Genomic DNA, 20,384 nt, shown 5'->3' with positions numbered 1-20,384 from the left:
TATTTAGACATCTATACTGTACACATTTTCTGTTGAGTATGCAAAATTTCTACATAGTATAATATAGTATAGCAATTGTCTACTTGTAGTTTTGAGCTTGGATCTATTGTAAGATAAAAAAAAAATAACATGGATCTTATCAACAGGCTGGCCTCGCTGACAATGGGGGACCCCTTACCTGATAGCATCACAGAATGGGGGCTTCTGGCTGTCAGTGCATCACCCCACACAGGTGAGATGACAGCGAACTGGGAATCAAAGTGCTTAACTGGTTAGGGACTCAGTTTTTGGAAATTGATGCAGTCTGGCTTTAATGGGAAACACGTTTAAACTTCCAGATAAAAAACGGTTATTTTGTGTAATCCCAAAAAAGGATGTTATCTAAAAATTATCATTATGTTTGATTATGGATATACTGTTACAACACTTTTTTTGTAATAGTGGTAATAATACACAATATTTATATAGTGTATTTCAAAACACATTGACATAATACTTTACAAAGTGAGATAGACATAGTGAGAGAGACAGGAGAGATCTGGAGAGGAGAGATGATAAAATATTATAAAAAAAACCAACATAAAACAAGAGTCAGTGAGAAATGTATACAAATGTTAACTTAAGAGTGTTTTGGAAGATACTGTGATCAGATTTCCTCTATGAGGTTGTTCCAGACAGTGTGTATTTTATTGGCTCAATCAAGTGTATAAGGAGTTACAGTAGTTTAATCAGGAGGAAATGACAGCAAGTTTTACACTACCATGTAAGATTAAAGCATGATTTGTAGGGATGTCTTATATTAATAAGAAATATCGTGTCCTGGCAACAATCAAAAATTAACCCAATTCTTAAATTAACCATTTTAAAAAAATAAGTTTTGCTTTTCTATGTTTAACTAAAAGTTAAGGACAACGTTTTTCACATTCTGTCAACCACCAATTTCTCAGAGCAAAAGAAAATAATATACTTTCACACTTGGCAACAGAGTGAATGTGCTCTACCTCCATCACCTCCAGGTGAAAACAAACAGTGGCAAACAATGCTCCACGATTAAAAGTTTCCAAACTATCCTGTTTTCTATCATCAACCCGAATGATAGAGAAATTGTCAGAATCCTAATCCCTCACAGACGTTTTTCACCATCTTGTGAATCTGCAGGTTTCTGTGTTGCGGAGCCCTACAACTTCAGAGCGTGGAAACGTTTCTTTGTGGAGCTGAAGCTGCCATATTCAGTGGCGAGACACGAACAGGTTGAAATAAAAGCTGTGGTCCATAACTACGGCTCTGAGGAACTACATGTAAGATTATTGACTTACTTTTACTCTTTCTCATAAATTACCAGCTTCTTCTTCTGTAACGGCTGATCGCTTTCTGCTCAGGTCAGGGTGGTGCTCATGAAGACTGAAGGCATATGCAGCATTGCTTTCAAGGACAGACACACACAGGAAGTGACAGTGCCAGCTGGCTCTTCGATAGCTGTGCCCTACACCATTGTACCGCTGGTGGTGGGAAAACATCCCTTGGAGGTGATGGTGCTCGGGAGAGACATGACGGGAGGAGACCGTATCCAGAAGCTTTTACGGGTAGTGGTAAGTGACTGTGTGATGAAACTGGCATTTTCTGTGTGCTTAGAAGATAATTAATAAGTAACACATATCTTCTTGAATCAAAACCTTTTTTCCTGATACAAACAGCTCGATGGAGTGCAGAAGACTGAAGTTTGGAGTGTGGTGTTGAACCCATCCGCTGAGGGGGGTAAGTAGATGAGTAAGCAGTGAGGTATGATAATGTGTCATTCCCTATTTTATGACCACAGTTCCCAAAAGGTTGTGACAAATATGTAAAATGTAAATAATAACAGAATGTAATGACTTGAAAATCTCATAGATGCATATTCACAATAGAGTTATAATAAGAACATCGAATGTTTAAAATGACACACTTTAGTACTTCATGGAAAATTAGCTCATTTTGAATTTAATGGCAGAAGCACAGTTCAAAAAAAGTGGGAAAAGTATGTGGTACTAAACAAAACAGCTGGAGGAACAGCTGGAGACTAACTGGGTTTATTGGTAGCAGCTCAGTAACATGAATAGTTCTAAAACGAACAGATTAGGAGGGCGGAGGCTCACCGAGTTCACAAACTGAGTCTAAAAATTGCAGAAAAATTTTGCTCTAGTATCCCTCATTTATTTATCATCAGTTATCATACATAACATCATCTAAAAAAAGAATCTCTCTGCGTGCAAGGGGGCAGGGTTGAAAAATTGGGTGCCCTTGATCTTTAGACTCTCAGACAGCACTGCAGTGATAACTGGCATGTGATCAGTCCCCGAACTCACTGTCTGTGAATACATTTAGCTATCCACACATACTAGTTCCTGCCTCACCTTCTCTGTGCCAAACCTCATTCAAAAGAGACTCGATTTCTATAACTGCTTTGATTCTGATTCACAAGGTCCCGATTTGATTTGACTCAGACAGTCAGAAATGTTATAATTCTGATCATTTATCAGGACATATCCATGTTTTTATAATTAGCCTATGTATAAAAACAAAGCTGACACTAGCTGTTTGGTGGTTGTTGAAATAGTTTTGGGAGCGATTTCTAAAACTAAAATCGATTTGAATCAGGAAAATCGATTCTTTAAACCCACAACTACTTTTAACCACACGTGAAACAAAAAATCCAACACCCAGGACACCCGTTGAACAGCTAGGGTCTGGGATAGACTGAAAAACTCTCCAAAGAGAGGTGCCATCGTTTGGCATTGGGGTTGTTGGTCAGGCCATGTGGATCCCAGCATTGCAGACTGTTATTTCGGATGTAGAACGGGAAAACATTCCTCTCCCAAAAGTTCAGCAACTGGTCTCCTCAGTTACCAGACTTTTACAGACTGTAGTTAAAAGAAGAGGGGATGCTACATAGCGATAAATACAGCCCTGTCCTGTATTGTGTTGCAGCCATCAAATTCAAAATGAAATAACAATTTTCTTAAAATGGTGCATTTTCACATTTGATATTTTCTATTATGAATAAAATGTGGTTTTGTGACATTTGCAAATCTTTGCATTCTGTTTTTATTTAGATTTTATGGAACTGGGTCTAAAGTTTACCAAAGTTATGAGGTTTCACATTTATATCTGCTCCCTTTGAGTTTCTTCATTTTTAATTCGGTGTCAATATGTTTGCATCCAAAACAGGAACGCAGACAGTCCGTGTTGGAAAGATTGAACTGGAGTCAGTAGTGCCAAACTCTCAACCTGAGTCATTGATCAATGTCAGAGGTCAGTAACTGTCAGAGTGGTGAGAAGGATCAAAAATGAAACCAAGAAGGAGGCTTGTTCATGAAACTTCTTTTTCCCTACTAGGCAGCGTGTTAGCAGACAGTATTGAGAACTCCATCAACGAGGACTCTCTGGGATCTCTGATCAGGATGCCTGGTGGCTGTGTGGAGCAGAACCTAGCCTCCATTACTCTGCCCCTCATTGCCACCCTCTACTTAGACCGAACTGACAACTGGGAGAGCGTAGGCGTGCAGCGCAGAGCAGAGGCTCTCCAGTACATCAAGAGAGGTGAGACGAAAACAAAAAGCGAAGAACAAAAAAAGAAGGAAAGGGGGATTTACTGTTTTTATTATTTTCTATGGCTTAATTCTACAATAAAAGCTGAGGTTTGCAAAAGAAATCTAAAACCAGTTTGCAAAAAACTTTCTGACTAAGCACAAAAGGCTGGAATATGAACACCTAGTTATTGTCTATGTCTTTGTGGTTAAAACAGGAAATTCTTTTGTGTTTTCAGGCTATGACAATCAGCTGGCATACAGAAGGCGTGACGGCTCTTACCCGCCCTACAGGAGGGAAGGAGCGAGTACCTGGTACTGACGAATCCTTACATTCTTAGAGCTTTCAAGTATTTCAGTTTTGACAACACTAAAATATTATTTTTATTAGTCTTTGCGGTAGTGATTTTCCAACTTACATGTGTCACATAACAAAAACAATACATGTTTATTTCAGTTTTACTGTGCTAAACTGTACAGAAGTGAGTCAGTGAGGAAAATCAGTTTGAGATTCATAAATAGATAAATTTATTCTGTTAGATAAATCATATATATGACAGATTGTGATTGACAGGATCACAGCATATGTGGTAAAGGTGTTCTCCATGGCTCACTCCATCATGGGCATTGAGAAGCAACAAGTGTGCGACCCTCTGGTCTACCTGGTGATGAACAAACTCAGAGAAAATAAAGGAATGTATGTAGAGGACAACCCAGTTTACAGCACTACCATGACGGTGAGAAACACATGCACGTATACAGCCACACACTCACACTGTGAGGTTGGTAATCTATGTGGTTTCCACTCAAAGAGAGAAAAGTTTTCATTTCCTGGTCCTTGTATTGTTTCTCTTGTAAACTACACGTCTTCACGAGCATAACCTCTCAGCCTGAACACACGACTGAAAATCAGATGTGAAAAAGGACAAATTTATTCAGTGCAGCCACAGAAATGTAGAATTTATGGAGTGCGACAGAATAAATAAAAACTTTAATTGCAATAAATGTGTGTGGTGGGGCGTGGTTTGCGGTGCCTTGCGGACGCACCTGCACGGCATCCGCAATCACGCCGGCCGTGTTAAAACACGGTGACTCAGGGGTTGGTGTGTGTGATGTGGCGTGAATAAGGCACGGCGGGACCACGGAGCAACGTTCAGAGCCAACTTTATTTAATTCACGCCACACCCCACACACACACACACCAACCCCTGAGTCCCCGTGTTTTAACACGGCCGGCGTGATTGCGGATGCCGTGCAGGTGAGTCCGCACGGCACCGCAAACCACGCCCCACCACATACCCCCATCGCCCGATTGAGGCCGGGGAGCAATCTGGCCGAACCTACTCCCCCCCCCCCCCGCGAACTGGGGCGAGACTCGGCCCAAAACATCGGCGCCCCAGCCCAAGCGACGGGGAAGCGTCCATTCTGGTGGCCGCCCGCGCATCCAGCGGCAACGGCGAAGCTGGTCCGGAGGTCGGCCGCGTAGCAAACGGACACGGCCCCACAGGCATGGCTGTGAGCTCCTGTACACAGGCGGCTGGGCAGACGTCAGGCGCGCAGAATCGACTGGTGGCAGCGAGGCTGGACTAGCCAGCCCGCCGACCCCCGGCTTAGCGGGGCTATCCCGCTCCTCTGCCTCCAACTCCGGCTGCGCAGGCTGCTCTGGAGCAGGGACCTCAGTCTCCTCGCACGGCTGCTCCGCCTCCGCCACTCCCGTTTGGAGCGGCTCCCCGCACTGCGCCTCCGCCTCCAGCAGGCACAGCCCCTCGTCCACCTCTGGGTGGAGCGACTCCTCTTCCTCCGGCAGGTGTAGCCCCTCGCCCGCCTCGTCCTCCGCCTCCGATTGGAGCGGCTCCTCCACCGCTCCCGGCAGGAGCAGCCCTTCACCCGGCTGCTCCTCCTCCTCCGGCAGGCTCGGACCCCCGCGTGACTCGTCCACCACCTCCGGCTGCCGAGGTGCCCCACACGGCTCTTCCACCGCTTCACTGTCCTCGGGACACACTTGTGGGGGTGGCGCCCAGGCCCAGAGCAGCGCCACCAGCTCCCCAATCCTTTCCAGGTGGCGCTCGGACCGGTCCTGCAGCTCTTCCTGCTGGCGACGCACCTCCGCCGCCTGCTCCCGCTGGGCGGCCGCCATTTCGGCCACCCTCCGGGCCAGCTCCTCCATTCCCTGACTCCGATACGGACCCGCCGTGCTGCCTCCTGGGTTTCGGCACCAATGTGGCGTGAATAAGGCACGGCGGGACCACGGAGCAACGTTCAGAGCCAACTTTATTTAATTCACGTCACACCACACACACACCAACCCCTGAGTCCCCGTGTTTTAACACGGCCGGCGTGATTGCGGATGCCGTGCAGGTGAGTCCGCACGGCACCGCAAACCACGCCCCACCACAATGTGTAATAACAAAATAAGCTGTTTCATTATGATAGCTATTACAGCTAAGTTTATCAAATTTAAACCATTCAGACAAACTGTAACTTGGAAAATAAACATCAGTCTATTGATCCGTCCATCCGTCCGTCTGTCTTGTGGGCAGTCGTCTAAGCAGAGAAGCCCAGACGTTCTTTCTTTCAGTCATGACCCAGAGCTCATGACCAGATGGCACAACAGGTTAGATATCCATCCTCCCACAGTGCTCCCTACATGATCCCCTAAGAGACACGGTTGATGCCTTCTCCAAGAAGATGTAGACTGGTTGGGCAGAATCCCTTATCCTTTACAGATTAAAGAGCTGTTCTTGTGATCCATAACCCAGGCAAAAACTATATTGTTCCCTCTGAATCTGAGATTCAACCACAGCGTGGACTCTCCTATGGAGAACTGGGAGTCAATCCACCAACCTTCTGATTGGTAGATGGCCTGTTGTACCATCGCTTACACCTGTAAATGTGAGTGTTAATTGTTGTCTGAATCTGTACTGTCGGTAGGATATATGGGCTCAGATTGTGGTCATAAATATTTTGTACTTGTAAATCAGGATTTGTATGTGTAAAAAGAATTTGTGTGTGCGTAAAAAAGATTTGTGTGTGGACTTAGCCAAAAAATACGTGTGAAACTCTGCACTCAAGTTTCAAGTTACAAGTACAAATTTTGACCCTATTTTTCTTCCTTTCATCTGATTGGCCAATGTCATGTCAATCACAAATTTAACAATCCAATCGGAGAACAGATGGGTTTGGCTATTGGAGGGGTGCTTTATAGAGCTGCTTTATGGTCCTTTCACATTGTACAAAATATTTATGACCACAATTTGAGCCCATAAGGATAGATGGATAAAATACATGCAGGCACATATATGAAGTAAAAACTACACCTTTCAAAATGATTGCTTTATTATTCAATCACAACTTCCAAGACTAACAAAATCAAATCAATAAACTGAAAAGAAAGAGATTATTATGAAAGTAGAATATAAATACAACAAAAAGGCCCAGTCTTTATAATCCTTTTGTCTGCTGATGAACAACAGAAAAAGCACGCTGTCATGTAGCATGCCACTATTTTCTGATGACATATTTTCTTTCTTTAACTTTAAGCATTTGTACATTTTTAAAATCTAACAAACAACTTTATTTAACTCATTTAAAATAGTTTCCATTATTTTAGACACTTTATTCAGTGATTAAAATTCTAAATAATCAAATACTTGAATTATTCCAATGGTTTTACAGTTTTTTACAGACGCTAGGACACATTTCTCAATACTTAGGTCACTTTTGCAAAACACTTCACACAATCCTCCTAACTGACCGTCAGCTTGGCAAAGCAGTTCATTTCACATTCAAAATGCACTACAACTACCAAAACACTTCATTCAGGTCTCAAATAAACTCATTCTTCCAGAACACTAGCAAAGGTTGACAGCCGACAAACACACTTTGTCACCCACAAAACAATGACCTAAAAAACACTAACAACATGTAGCATTACACAGTGTTTACTTGTGTAAAACAAGGACACATCTCTGTTTATAATTTCAATATATGTTACTGGAATGAATCAGACATCATGTATTTATGTTTATGTATTTTTATTTTTTTGCACTAAGTAATCCCAAAATACAAGAATTTGTATACACACCATACAATAGTAATGCTAATCTACTCGGTCTTCTCCATTTGGCCACAGGTTCTCATCCACATCACATCTTATGTCATCTAGGGCAACACACCTAGGGAAGAATCTTCTGGCATGCCAGAATTGAAGGAGTTGAAAAATTGAAGGAGTAACACCTGTGTAGATGTTCATCTACAATGAGAACAAGCTGTGGCTGGTTAAACTGCATTTTTAGATTTAAAATATGTTTCAATAAAATATTGTTGTTGAATTTTGCTGTCTTTTCAAGTTTTGCATTGTGTTATTGTTTTGGCCATAAGTTTAACAGTTTTGAAAACAGTATGTAAGCACATGCAAAATGTCCTGTCCGTACAAAGCTTTTTGGCAGTTGTTGTGTCTGAGTGAGAAGATGATTCATGAAATTTGAGAGATGTAGTCATTGAATGCATTTAGTGCCAAAACAATGATAACTGGTCCTCAGTTTAGCCCACATAGACTTCTGTTGTGCTCACTGTGTGAGGAGTTTTGCAAACGTGACCTAAGTATTGAGAAATGTGTCCTAGCGTCTGTAAAAAACTGTAATACAAAATTACAAGGCATGGGAGAAAGAGATGATGAAGGTCTCAAATACTGAATAACCCCTTAAAAAGTTTCTAGTTCAGAAGGTAGAGCAGGTCCCGTACTAACTGAATGGTTGTTGGTGGACTGTTCCAGTCTGCATGCAATTTGCACAGTATCCTTCGGAAAGATACTGAGTTCCTCTGATGCGTTCATCGGATCATCACTGTTAGATTATATCATCGACAAATATTAGATAGAAGTTCTTTGGGTAATGTTGTCTAAGCTCCTTGAGTGCTCAGTAGGAAAGAAAAGTGCTATAAAGGAACCAGGAAATTTACTTTAGGTGCTTTCTGCCCAAAATCTTTGATAACTGCGATAAAGCCCTTCTCCCTCTCATCGCCTCTAGGGCGGTCTCCGTGGCGATGACCCAGAGATAACACTTACCGCCTTTGTCCACATCGCACTAGCTGAGGCCAAGCAGGCAGGGATCACCTGCGTCATTCCTGGTTTGGAGATGGAGGTAAGTTACAAGCAGCAATGTCTCTTTAACACTTGTTGTAATTGTAATTATACTAACCCATCATCTACCCACTCATGTGGTATAGAATGCCATGGGTAAGACGACACAGTACTTGACCAATGCACTGACTAGAAATGGGAGGAGACCGTACACCGTGGCCATCACCTCTTATGCTCTGGCTCTTGTGGGGGCACCTCACAATGTTCATCAACCGTTACTCGAAGCTGCAGCCCGAGGTATCCTCAATCAGAATGATTATAGTTCTGTTTTTTAATTTGATTTGTTTTGTTTTCTTGTTTTCATTTGAGTTACCAGAGTAAATGTACCTTAAGCAACTAAAACTTGCTTAAAGTCCTGGTTTATCATCATGCAAAGCATCAGTAAAACAAAAAGCCTGGTTCTGCTGGAGGTTTCTGCCTGTTAAAAGGGAGTTTTCCTTCCCACTGTCGCCAAATCACTCCTAGGGAGTCATCTGGCTGTTTTCTGTGTATTATTATAAGGTATTCACCTGAAAATAAAACACACCTTAAAGGAACTGTTGTGGTTTAGTGCTACATAAATAAAATACAATATAATTGAATTTAACTAATTTCTGTCTACTAGCAGGATTCTGTTTACTTGCTATATCGTTGATATTGTCATATAACACTATTTTTCAATCACGTAAAAGTTTGTACTGATGTTATGGCAGACAGTATGGTATGACATAGCCCTAATCACTGCACTTTTGCTGTACGGACTAAAGCTGTGTGCTCTTAAAGCCGGCATTCAAATAGTATCAAAAAGCCACTGAGGATAAGTGTAAAACATCCCTCTAATTCTGTCGCTGCTGCAGGTGGCAGCCACTGGCCTGACAGGGAAAACCACTTCTTCACCTTGGAGGCGACCGGCTATGCCCTGCTGGCTCTTATTAAGTTGGGTCACATGGAGGAAGCAGCAGCAGCCTTTAAATGGCTGAACAGCCAGCGAAGAAGAGGAGGCGGCTTTGGCTCTACTCAGGTCAGTTAAAGGATATTTAGATTTATTTCACTTGTTGATATTATATTTCATGCCAGATTTAATTGTCAGAAGGCTGCCAGTTAGGTTTTTTCGTTCTCTACTCTTCCAGTCCACCATGGTGGTGCTTCAGGCATTGTCAGAGTATATGATCAAGAGACCTCCTGATGACCTCAGTCTGAATGTAGACATCAGGATCACTGGACGCAGAGACATCCGCTACCATTTTGACCCAAGGACAGCCTATGGCGCTCGCTCATCCAAGGTGAGAGACATTAAAAGAAATATAAACAGAATCCAGGCTTGTAGCGGAGTTTCGTAACTTTGAACTGTGATGATTTGGGATTTAAGAACATCACTGAGTGTAATAGCATCATTATCCAATATTTTTCTTCTTCTGCGGTGCTTTTGTTGCACAGTTGCCTGCTAACCTTGATTTGGAAGTCAGAGCTCAAGGAAACGGACAGGGAATACTTGAGGTATAAATGCACTGAATGATTATTAATAAAACTCATTAGAGATAATTAAATTAAATAGTAGGACAGTACCTATATTTGGCTGTACAATCGTTTTTGACTGATCGATTTCTCTTCCTGAAATTTGACCCAAGGTTGTGACCCATTATAACCAGCTGCATGAGGTGGATGAGAAAATGCCCTGCCAGCACTTTGAGCTCAGTGTTGCTGTTGAAGAGTCCCAGGGTAACTCCATTTATATGTCTCAAATACAGCAGATAAAATAAGTGTTGAATGTGTCACCAATTTAACTAAATGTATCTCTAAAGGTGCAATTGACATCTACACATGCAAAGAAATCAAATGATGTTACGCGTTATAATGAGAAATGACACAGGGGAAAAATACTGAACAAAAAGTGGAGGTACTAAAAGGCACCAGCTGAAATCTGTTAGTAATTAGGAACTAATCATGCCACTTATTGCAAATTAATATCAGCTGGTTCAGTCCTGGCTGATGGTCTATAAAAAGGTGTCTCGTTACCAAGGTGTCACACAAGAAACATCTCATGATGGGTTAAAACAATATGAGGCTGTCACAACCTTATTGTTGGAAAACATACTGATGGCATTGGTCACAGAAGAGTTTCTAAACTACTGAAGAATGCAGTGAGCACTGCTGGGGCCATAATGTGGAAGTGGGAAGAACACCACTTCACAACAAACCGGCCAGGACCAGATCTTCCCTGCAAGATTTCAGACAGAGGAGTGAAAAGTATTCAGAAGAGTTGTCTAAAAGCCAAGGAGGACTTACAGAGACCTACAGAAAAAAGAAAATCGGTCAACCACCATGGCCTGCATGAACACTCACCATGCAACACTCAATTTCTGAAGAAAAAGCATGTTGAATTCAAAGTTGCTGAACAGCATTTAGACAAGCCTGTGATATACTGGGAGACTATAGTGTGGTCAAAACTGACCTTTGACACCATAATACACACAATGTTACGAGGTCAAAGGGCACTGCATATTTTCAGAGGAAAAAGAAAGCACCAAAAGCACCATACCAACAATGAAGCTTGGAATTGGGAACATCATGGTGTGGGCTGTTTTTCTGCATACGGCACTGGCACACTTCATGTAATTTCAGGAAGGATGAATGGAAATCGAACACAGACATATTCTAGGTCTGACCAGCTGTCTCAGCTGTGGGCAAAAGATGACAACTAATACAATTCTGACATAATTTATTAGTACAATGATCAAAAAAATGAAGAGATACACAGTCCAGCGCCCCGCTTGCTAAAGGTATAAAACACACCAGTTGAAGGCGCGAGCCTGCGATGGCACAAGTCAGTTGCACTTTACATGCCAACTACTTAACTGGGATTAGTAGTTGTCCTTCAAGACCCACCCTGTAGGCTGGTAATTACTCCAACCTCAGCAACCCAACTCTGCCTTTAGGCTGTGGCATATAGTAGGTCCTGGCCTGCACAGAGACACACAATATCACCCCATCTTCATTATACAATTCACAGAGCAGCACACTATCCACCATCAACATATTTAAATCAAGTCATCTTAGTTCTGGCCATATAACATACCTCAGAGACAAAATATCACAGCAGTGTTTGTAGTGTGGGCCTTCAATTAATCCAACCCCATCACAGCCATTGGCTCACAGCAAATGTGACACATAAAATCACACGAAACCAGTGCCAACTTCACACAACAAACAATGAGATGAATTATACAGCTAACATTAGACCAATATGTTACAGAAACATGTACTATAACACTGTTGATAAAAATCTGCAGCCCTCCACCAGGATTATGATGATGAAACGAGGGTGGATGTTTCAGCAAGGCAATCGTCCCAAACACAGCCAAGGAAACTCTCAGCTGGTTTCTCAGCCAATCACCTGACCTGAATCCAGCTGAGAAATCTACTGAACGAGTTCAGAGAAGGAGCCCACAGAGACCTCAGGATTTGAAGACTGTTTGTGTGGAAAAATGAAACAAATCACACCTGACCACTGCATGTGACTAGCGTGTCCATTCGGGAGGCGTCTTGAAGCTCTCATCACCAACAAAGAATTTTGTTTGAGGCATTAAATACATGTCAGTTGGTGTGTTGGGATGTTACTGACATGTGGCGATAATTTCATGTCAATAGTGCCTTTAGAAATATATTTAGTTGGAAAAATGGTGACACATTAAATAATAATAATAATAATAATAATAATAATAATAATAATAATGGATTGCATTTCTATAGCGCTTTTCAAGGCACCCAAAGCGCTTTACAATTCCACTATTCATTCACACACTGGTGGAGGCAGCTACAGTTGTAGCCACAGCTGCCCTGGGACAGAATACTTATTTTACCAGCTGTATTTATGTTCTTGTAAGGTGTTAGGGTTTAAGTTATTATAAGGGTCAAACAATGATGAAACACATTTCAGCACGTTTCATTTCCTTGATATTTTGAAATAAGATAAAACAGGACTTAGTTCAAAAGATACAAATTTAACTTTTCTTAAATAACTGTAAACTACAAGCCTGCCGTAACACAAACATGTTATTTGTTTAATGTTTTAATGGAATCTGGAGTGTATGTTATATATGTCATTACTGGTACAGAAAGAATTCAAATTGTACAGTAGCTTTTAGGTGGGAAAAGAGAGCTGTTACTGGAGAATCAGCTTTAAACAGTCAGTCATCAACAGATCGAGGTTTCACATAAAAACAAAGAAGGAAACTCCTCTCAGGCTGGTGTGTGGTCAGAGTTTGATTTTAAGGTGTACGTGGGCTGGAGAAGATTTTTGAAAATCTCTCTATTCTTAATTTTGGGAATGGCTGAAATACCATTTAAAATACTGATGTATGTACATTAATACAAACATCATAGGCCCCAAGGAGGACCATTTATGTGGCTTTTTAAAAAATAATTTTAAAACTTTCTACTTTCTTCGGTCGTTGCTGTGCTTTTTTTGGAAGTCGAATTTCCCAGAGGAACCCACCCGAGGGATTAATAAAGTTCTATCTTATCTTATCTTATCTTATCTTATATGAAAGATCCCCAGTTCAAGACCTGGAGGGGACACAAACCCTACCTTGGGAGGTAAAAGCCAGTGTGCTAGTAAATGGGAGGTTTCAATCATGAACGGCATGTAGTGTGAAATCAAACATCTGATTTTTTTTTTTAAAAACAGTAGAAAAGACAGCAACTGCAATATGACAAACATATACATAAAAAAACTATCAATACATATACACACCAAGTATCTTCAGCAAGCTTTATGGATTACATATTTAATAACACTTTTCCTCCATCTCATAACAGAAAAGCCTCCAGCAGATGTAGAAAAGTCCTATCAGATCACCATCAAAGTGAGGTAAGATACAATTACTTGCTAAATTTTAGAGAATAAGAAAAAAAAGTGTATTTTTATATCTTTTACTTCATACAAAGTGTAGCAAACAGCAAAAACAGTCAACTTTTTAATATGGGACGACCACATTTTTAAACAAAAACTGCCAAATGTGAGTCTGTCTGACCGTAATAAATTTTCTTTGAACATTTGGTCCACTGAATGTGAGTTATTGATCCAGCGATTCAGAACAGCTGCTCACATTTCTCATGAGGTTAATCAGATCATTTGGGTCCTTTCAGATTTAGATTTCATATCCTTTGCCAGTGCTTTCTGCTTTTCTTTCGCAGGGCTTTAGGACCCAGAGACGTCAGGATGGTGGTTCTTGACATCAGTTTGCCCACTGGCTTCACCCCAGAAAACTCAGACCTGGAGATGGTAATCAGCCTCTAGGCCAGTGCTTCAAAAATCTGAAACAAAGCTTTCATGACTAAGAAATGATCCAAGTTTAGTTTTAGCTTTCTTACACAGAGTAAACCTGAATTTATTTTACATCTATTTTATTTTGTTTTATTCAAACTTTTTTCTGTGCGTGTTGTGAAAAAGTTAAGCTGCAAGCTCAGTTTTCTTTACTGTAATTTATCAGTATCACACCAAAAAGCACACCTCAGCTCACTTGTTTGACCCCTGCATCACCTAAGGCTGTAATGGGTTTAACATATTTCGGTAATAAATACAGCATTGCATTGTGAATTTACACTTTAAATACAATTCTATAGAATGTTTTCTACACGGCAGCATTTTATTTCTGTTTAAATTGAACTAATAAATTCTGAACATGTTTGTCTCTAGTTGTCCAACTCAGTGGATCATTACATCAACAACTTCCAGATAGTAGATAACCTGAGTGACAGGGGATCCCTGATCATCCACCTGTTTAAGGTAACTGTGCTGTAGACCACTGTCTCATTTATTGGATTACAGGAAGAAAGAGTATGAGGAGTTAAAATCTGTCCAGTTTAAGTCAGTTTTATGTACCATTTTTAAGAAGTATGTCTTATAACATTCCCCCTGCTCTGCATTGTTTCTCTTTGTAGGTTTCTCACAAAGAGCCTGAGATCCTAATATTCAGACTCCAGCAGACCTTCAAAGTTGGCCTCCTGCAGCCATCCTCAGTGACTGTTTACGAGTATTACAACCCAGGTTGGGAAATACAGCTGTAGACATAAAAATCAGAGATTCTGCGATACAGTATTATAAGAAATACTTATAAAAGGAACGGCAGTTTAGCTCACTGGGATGAGCAGGTGACCATATGTTGCATGGCTGAGAGCAGCCAACCAAGTGGCCAAGTTGTACTGCATCCTTATATTTCGCATAAAACCAAGATAAATAAATAATAATAATAATAACATTAAAGCTTTTAGATTTCTCCCCTCTCACTTTGTCACAGACCGCCGCTGCAGTCGTACTTACACCCCCCGTGAGAACAAGGAGCAGCTCAGCCAGATCTGCAGAAACAACGTCTGCCGCTGCACACAGGGTAAAGTATGGGATTTGCAACAATGCATTAAAGGATGCGTGTATTTTTTTTCCACCTCTGCACATTTGACCTCCCGTGGTTTCAAAACCTCCAGGTGACTGCTGCATCTCCAAAGCGGACAGTGAAAACTTCCCCAGCAAAGAAAGAGAGACGTTTGCCTGCAAGAGCTTACACCATGGTACATGTGCTTTTACACTCCGGCGCCTTTAACATGCATGCCTGCACACTGGAGGCTTACACTTTTGCATGTTCATTGGCTGACTGCCATTCAAATGATTTAAAAATATTCAGATGTACGTTGTCAAAACTGCCGCTAGATGAAGAGATTAAGATTTTAATATTTATAGAAATAAAAGAAGCCACATTAAATGCCCTTATTCAAGCAGTAACAATGACATAAGCCCTGCAGCGAATCAGCTGTTAGAGTAGGAACAAATAATATGTTGTTTGAGTAATAAATGGAAGCATAATGTGAGCATTCACAGAAACTGTAATATTTAAAACATTGTAAAGAAAGTTTAGCTGATGGCACTATTGCTCTCCTGCTTTATTTTTCTCTCATTTACCATGTGGACCATGAATCGCTCATATAGCAACTCCCCAGGGCATCATACAGAATTTCAGTTTAGTATCTTACTGGAAAAGGGTGGGAAACTGTCACCTCCCCCTTTTGTTAGTAATGCTATTATTATTTTGTCGTGGAAACAGTTACTATTAATATATGGAAACAGTGCCTCACCCATTTAAGAGTCCGATTAATTTTACAGTAATTTGCTCATGATGCTCAGGTTTGGTTGCTACTGTGTTTTAGTTTTCCAGGTGAAGGTGCTGAATGTCATCCAGAGTTACTACGACAAATATGAGATGGAGATCACACAAGTTATCAAACTGGGTGAGTCCTAGTAGTGACTGGCTTTCACCTCTCAGTCTTTTCAGTGTGAGCAATGGAGGAATGATGTGGTCCAGTTAACTTTTTCATTATTTGGTGACCCCATTTATGAAGTGCTGCTTGTGCATTCTTGTAACTCAAAGACAAATGAAGGCTTATTATATTTGTTCTTCTCCCACTCAGGTCTGGAGGGTGGAGTTGGAGCGGGTCAGACGAGGATCTTCATGTCTCACGGAGGTTGCAGAGATGGACTAGACTTGAAGCAGGGCTCCCAATACCTCATCATTGGCCCCAAGGACGACCAGTGGAATGTTGATACTGAAACCAACAAGTGAGCAGAACAGGAAAAATAAATGCTTACAAATAATTTTGTGTTGATTCAAATACGGAACTATGACAGGACAAGTTTACTATGAGACACTTGGGTGCTCTTACTTGTTAACTTGCCATCTGTCTTTCTTTCTTTTTTCATTTTGTGTGTCAGGTTCATCTACGTGTTGGGGAAGGACACCTGGGTGGAGCGCTGGCCTTCACCCGCAGAGTGCTCCAGCCATCCCAGCCTGCAAGCTAAATGCAGGAGTCTAAGCGACACTGCCAACGAACTGTCGGTCAACGCCTGCAGGCTGTAGAGGTGTCAGGGCAGCTGTTGCACACAATTTTGTGGCAAAAAAAAAAAGGAAATCATTTTGTATGCTCAACTTACTGTGTACTCCTGATAAATTCTTTCAATCTATATTTAGTTTTCTCTGTGAAAAGGGAAGTGAGAGTCTTGCCAGTTACCATAACTTTGAACAAGAATGAAGAAGTATAAACCGCAGAGAGAGATGTGTAATTATTCTTTGTTTTGAATATTTGTCACACTTACATGTTTGAGATCAACTTAATTTTTATGCTGGACAAAGAAAATACACGTAATTATAAAATGCATTTTTTTAAATTATCTTTTTATTAAGGGGTAAAAGGCTATTCAAACCTACCTGACCCTATTTGAAAACCCCATAAACTGTTTTTCACATTACTGTGGAGGAATTCTTTTGCTTACCCTTCTTTGCAGAATTGTTTAATTTAGCCACACTGGAAGTTTTTACGATCATGAATGGCCAATAAGTCCAATCCAAAGCATATTAATTGGCTTTAGGTCTGGACTTTCATTATGCCATCACTTTCTGGTCTGCTGTGGGTCATTGCTACATGACCAAACTTAGCTTGTGTTTTCAGGCACAAAATGATGGCTGGATTTTCTGGTAGAAAGCTGAAGCAGCAGAGCAGCCCAGACCGTCACACTAACACCACCATGTTTGACTGTTTTTATGATGTTGATTTATAACATGCTTTTAATTTGACACCAGATGTAACAGGATTCAAACCTTCCAAAAAGTTTAACTTTTGTCTCGTCAGTCCACACAATATTTTCCCTGGAGTCAGATGTTTTGTGGCAAATGTGAGACAAGTTATTGTGGCAGTGGTTTTCTTATTGGATCTCTGCCATGGATGCCATTTTTGTTCAGTCTCGTTCTTATTGTTGAACCACGAAATCTGACCATAACAGAGGAAAATTCAATTCAATTCAATTCAATTTTATTTATATAGCGCCAAATCACAACAAAAGTCGCCTCAAGGTGCTTCATAGATACAGAGAAAAACCCAACAATCATATGACCCCCTATGAGCAAGCACTTTGGCGACAGTGGGAAGGAAAAACTCCCTTTTAACAGGAAGAAATCTCCGGCAGAACCAGGCTCAGGGAGGGGCGGGGCCATCTGCTGCGAAGAAAGACAGGATAAAGACATGTTGTGGAAGAGAGACAGAGGTTAATAACAGATATGATTGAATGCAGAGAGGTCTGTTAATACATAGTGAGTGAGAAAGGTGACTGGAAAGGAAAAACTCAATGCATCATGGGAATCCCCGGCAGCCTACGTCTATTGCAGCATAACTAAGGGAGGATTCAGGGTCACCTGGTCCAGCCCTAACTATATGCTTTAGCAAAAAGGAAAGTTTTAAGCCTAATCTTGAAAGTAGAGATAGTGTCTCTCTCCCGAATCCAAACTGGAAGCTGGTTCCACAGAAGAGGGGCCTGAAAACTGAAGGCTCTCCCTCCCATTCTACTTTTAAATACTCTAGGAACAACAAGTAGGCCTGCAGAGCGAGAGTGAAGTGCTCTAATAGGGTGATATGGTACTACAAGGTCATTAAGATAAGATGGGGCCTGATTATTTAAGACCTTGTATGTGAGGAGCACGATTTTGAATTCAATTCTGGATTTAACAGGAAGCCAATGAAGGGAAGCCAAAACAGGAGAAATCTGCTCTCTCTTTCTAGTCCCTGTCAGGACTCTTGCTGCAGCATTTTGGATTAGCTGAAGGCTTTTCAGTGAGTTTTTAGGACATCCTGATAATAATGATTTGCAGTCGTCCAGCCTGGAAGTAATAAATGCATGAACTAGTTTTTCAGTGTCACTCTGAGACAGGATATTTCTAACTTTAGAGATGTTGCGCAAATGGAAGACCGCAGTCTTACATATTTGTTTAATATGTGCGTTGAAGGACATGTCCTGGTCAAAAATGATGTCTGGAGTTCTTCAGATGTTTCTCTGGGTTCTTTCATGATCTCCTGGATGAGTAGTCAGTGCACTCATGAAGTCATTTTAGCCTGCAACTCCTGGGAAGTTTCACCACTCTTCCCAGTTTCCTCTGTGTGTAGATAATGGTTTTCTCTGTGGTTCACTTGAGTCCCAAAGCCCTAGGCTTTGTAAAGCTTAACAAACCGATAGATATGAATGATTGTATTTTAAATCTGTCCTTGAATTTCTTTAGATGGTTTCTGACCTTCTTTGATCTTGTAGCCTACTTCACTTTGTCTGACAGATTCTATTTATATGATTTCTTGATTCAGTGCTCTTCTTGTTGGCTCTGACTTGGTAGATAACCGCATGAATGATGTTATTTTCACCTCTAAAGTTGTCTCGCTGTTTAACACAGATTAAGATCAATTTATCTTAAAGGACAAGCAAGTGCAGTGTAATGAAGATGTGTGTGTGTGTGTGTGTGTGTGTGTGTGTGTGTGAATAAGACTTAAAATGTAAAAAGTCCTTTGAGAGATCAAAGTTGAGTACTGGTCCAACTTTTCTTTTTCAACGGTGGAATGTTTGTACGGCAAACATCTTTAATGACATAGAAAATAAACACATGAGAAACGAGTGGACCAGCTTGAATTATTACTTTCTCTGCATTTGACCCAGTCACTCAGTGGAGCCGTGGGCAGCCAATAAGCAGTGTGTAGGGATGGTACCTTGCTCAGGTGTACCTCAGGGTAGCCGCTCAGTGGATTCGAACCCCCAACTTTCCGATCACAGGGACGACCATTCTACCTACTGAGCTATCCCTGCCCTAATGCTGGTGGTTTGAGAAAAGGAATCAAAGTCAGTGGAGACAAGACAAAATACATGTATAAATGAGAGGGAGACGGGTGGAAAGGTGAACGTGCAAGAATCACAAAAGCAATAGTGAAGGTGGATGAATATGAACACCTGGGGTCAGCCATGAAATGAACACTGCCCAATAGAGATGAAGAAGTGAGTGCAGGCCGGGTGGAGTAATTTGTGACAGATGAATAACAACAAGAGTGAAAGGGAAGATTAACAAGATAGTAATGAGACATGCTTGATGTGTGACTTAGAAACATGTCATGTTCGTTGTGGTGAAAGAAGAAAAGTGATGCATGCAGAGCAGCAGGAAGTGATTTGTAACTTGTTTGTGCAATTTTCAATAAGACCACAGACATGATAACATGCACAGGCCTGCAGTAAAACCAGCGACTGTAGAAAACTCTCTACCGACGCTTATTTTAATACTTTTATCTTCATAATACAAGAACTAAATCCACTGTGGGATGTACCTGATTGCATTTTTATTTGTATTTGTGATTGCTGTCAGGAGCCATCACATCATGTGAACACACACACACACACACACACACACACACACACACACACACACACACACACACACACACACACACAGATATATATAAACAGTTTGAATGAAATATTTGATTAAACATAATCTGTAATGATACATGAACGAGGCAGTAATGCACAGACACACACCTGCTCAGCAGTCATCATAGAACGGGGCTGGTTCATTTTTGTAATCTACATTAAACCAGCTGTGAATAACAAGGCTAAGTGCTCTTCAGTGTAAATATGGATGGACTGACGGGACACTAAGAGGACAAGAACAATACATCCACTCTCTGCTGCTGTCAGACTTACAGCTGCTTTCTCGGTGATTTTAGTGACAATACAAGAAGTTAAAAGTAAACAGTGAACAAATGATTAATCACTTCAAACACTCAAAGAGATTAAGATGTTGCTAAATCCTTCCTCTTTACCTCTCTGCAGAATAAACAACGTGCCAGTAAAA

The 20,384-nt window shown here is 41.1% G+C and overlaps 1 protein-coding gene across 1 annotated transcript in view; it reads left to right on the top strand.

Annotated features, from left to right (window-relative positions):
• The window catches only part of LOC146630050 (venom factor-like), a 33,835-nt gene extending 14,653 nt beyond the window's left edge, over window positions 1-19,182 (top strand). The window contains exons 22-44 of the mRNA XM_085356759.1: window positions 147-232; window positions 1,159-1,298; window positions 1,380-1,589; window positions 1,695-1,755; window positions 3,205-3,288; window positions 3,373-3,576; window positions 3,803-3,878; window positions 4,138-4,300; window positions 8,591-8,704; window positions 8,790-8,940; window positions 9,540-9,703; window positions 9,813-9,965; window positions 10,120-10,179; window positions 10,311-10,401; window positions 13,501-13,552; window positions 13,879-13,966; window positions 14,381-14,470; window positions 14,626-14,731; window positions 14,982-15,071; window positions 15,166-15,249; window positions 15,883-15,963; window positions 16,144-16,291; window positions 16,445-19,182. Of these exons, the coding sequence (XP_085212885.1) occupies window positions 147-232; window positions 1,159-1,298; window positions 1,380-1,589; window positions 1,695-1,755; window positions 3,205-3,288; window positions 3,373-3,576; window positions 3,803-3,878; window positions 4,138-4,300; window positions 8,591-8,704; window positions 8,790-8,940; window positions 9,540-9,703; window positions 9,813-9,965; window positions 10,120-10,179; window positions 10,311-10,401; window positions 13,501-13,552; window positions 13,879-13,966; window positions 14,381-14,470; window positions 14,626-14,731; window positions 14,982-15,071; window positions 15,166-15,249; window positions 15,883-15,963; window positions 16,144-16,291; window positions 16,445-16,589 (2,641 nt within the window). The 3' untranslated portion in view covers window positions 16,590-19,182. The remainder of the gene's footprint in view (window positions 1-146; window positions 233-1,158; window positions 1,299-1,379; window positions 1,590-1,694; window positions 1,756-3,204; window positions 3,289-3,372; window positions 3,577-3,802; window positions 3,879-4,137; window positions 4,301-8,590; window positions 8,705-8,789; window positions 8,941-9,539; window positions 9,704-9,812; window positions 9,966-10,119; window positions 10,180-10,310; window positions 10,402-13,500; window positions 13,553-13,878; window positions 13,967-14,380; window positions 14,471-14,625; window positions 14,732-14,981; window positions 15,072-15,165; window positions 15,250-15,882; window positions 15,964-16,143; window positions 16,292-16,444) is intronic.
• Window positions 19,183-20,384: the final 1,202 nt, after the last annotated feature.

The sequence above is a fragment of the Diplotaxodon limnothrissa genome, linkage group LG6, assembly GCF_057381915.1.
Source record: "Diplotaxodon limnothrissa isolate DT_005_m linkage group LG6, D_limnothrissa_male_GT1.1, whole genome shotgun sequence".
In the NCBI taxonomy this organism is placed as follows: domain Eukaryota; kingdom Metazoa; phylum Chordata; class Actinopteri; order Cichliformes; family Cichlidae; genus Diplotaxodon; species Diplotaxodon limnothrissa.
This window is presented reverse-complemented; position numbering and strand designations above follow the sequence as displayed.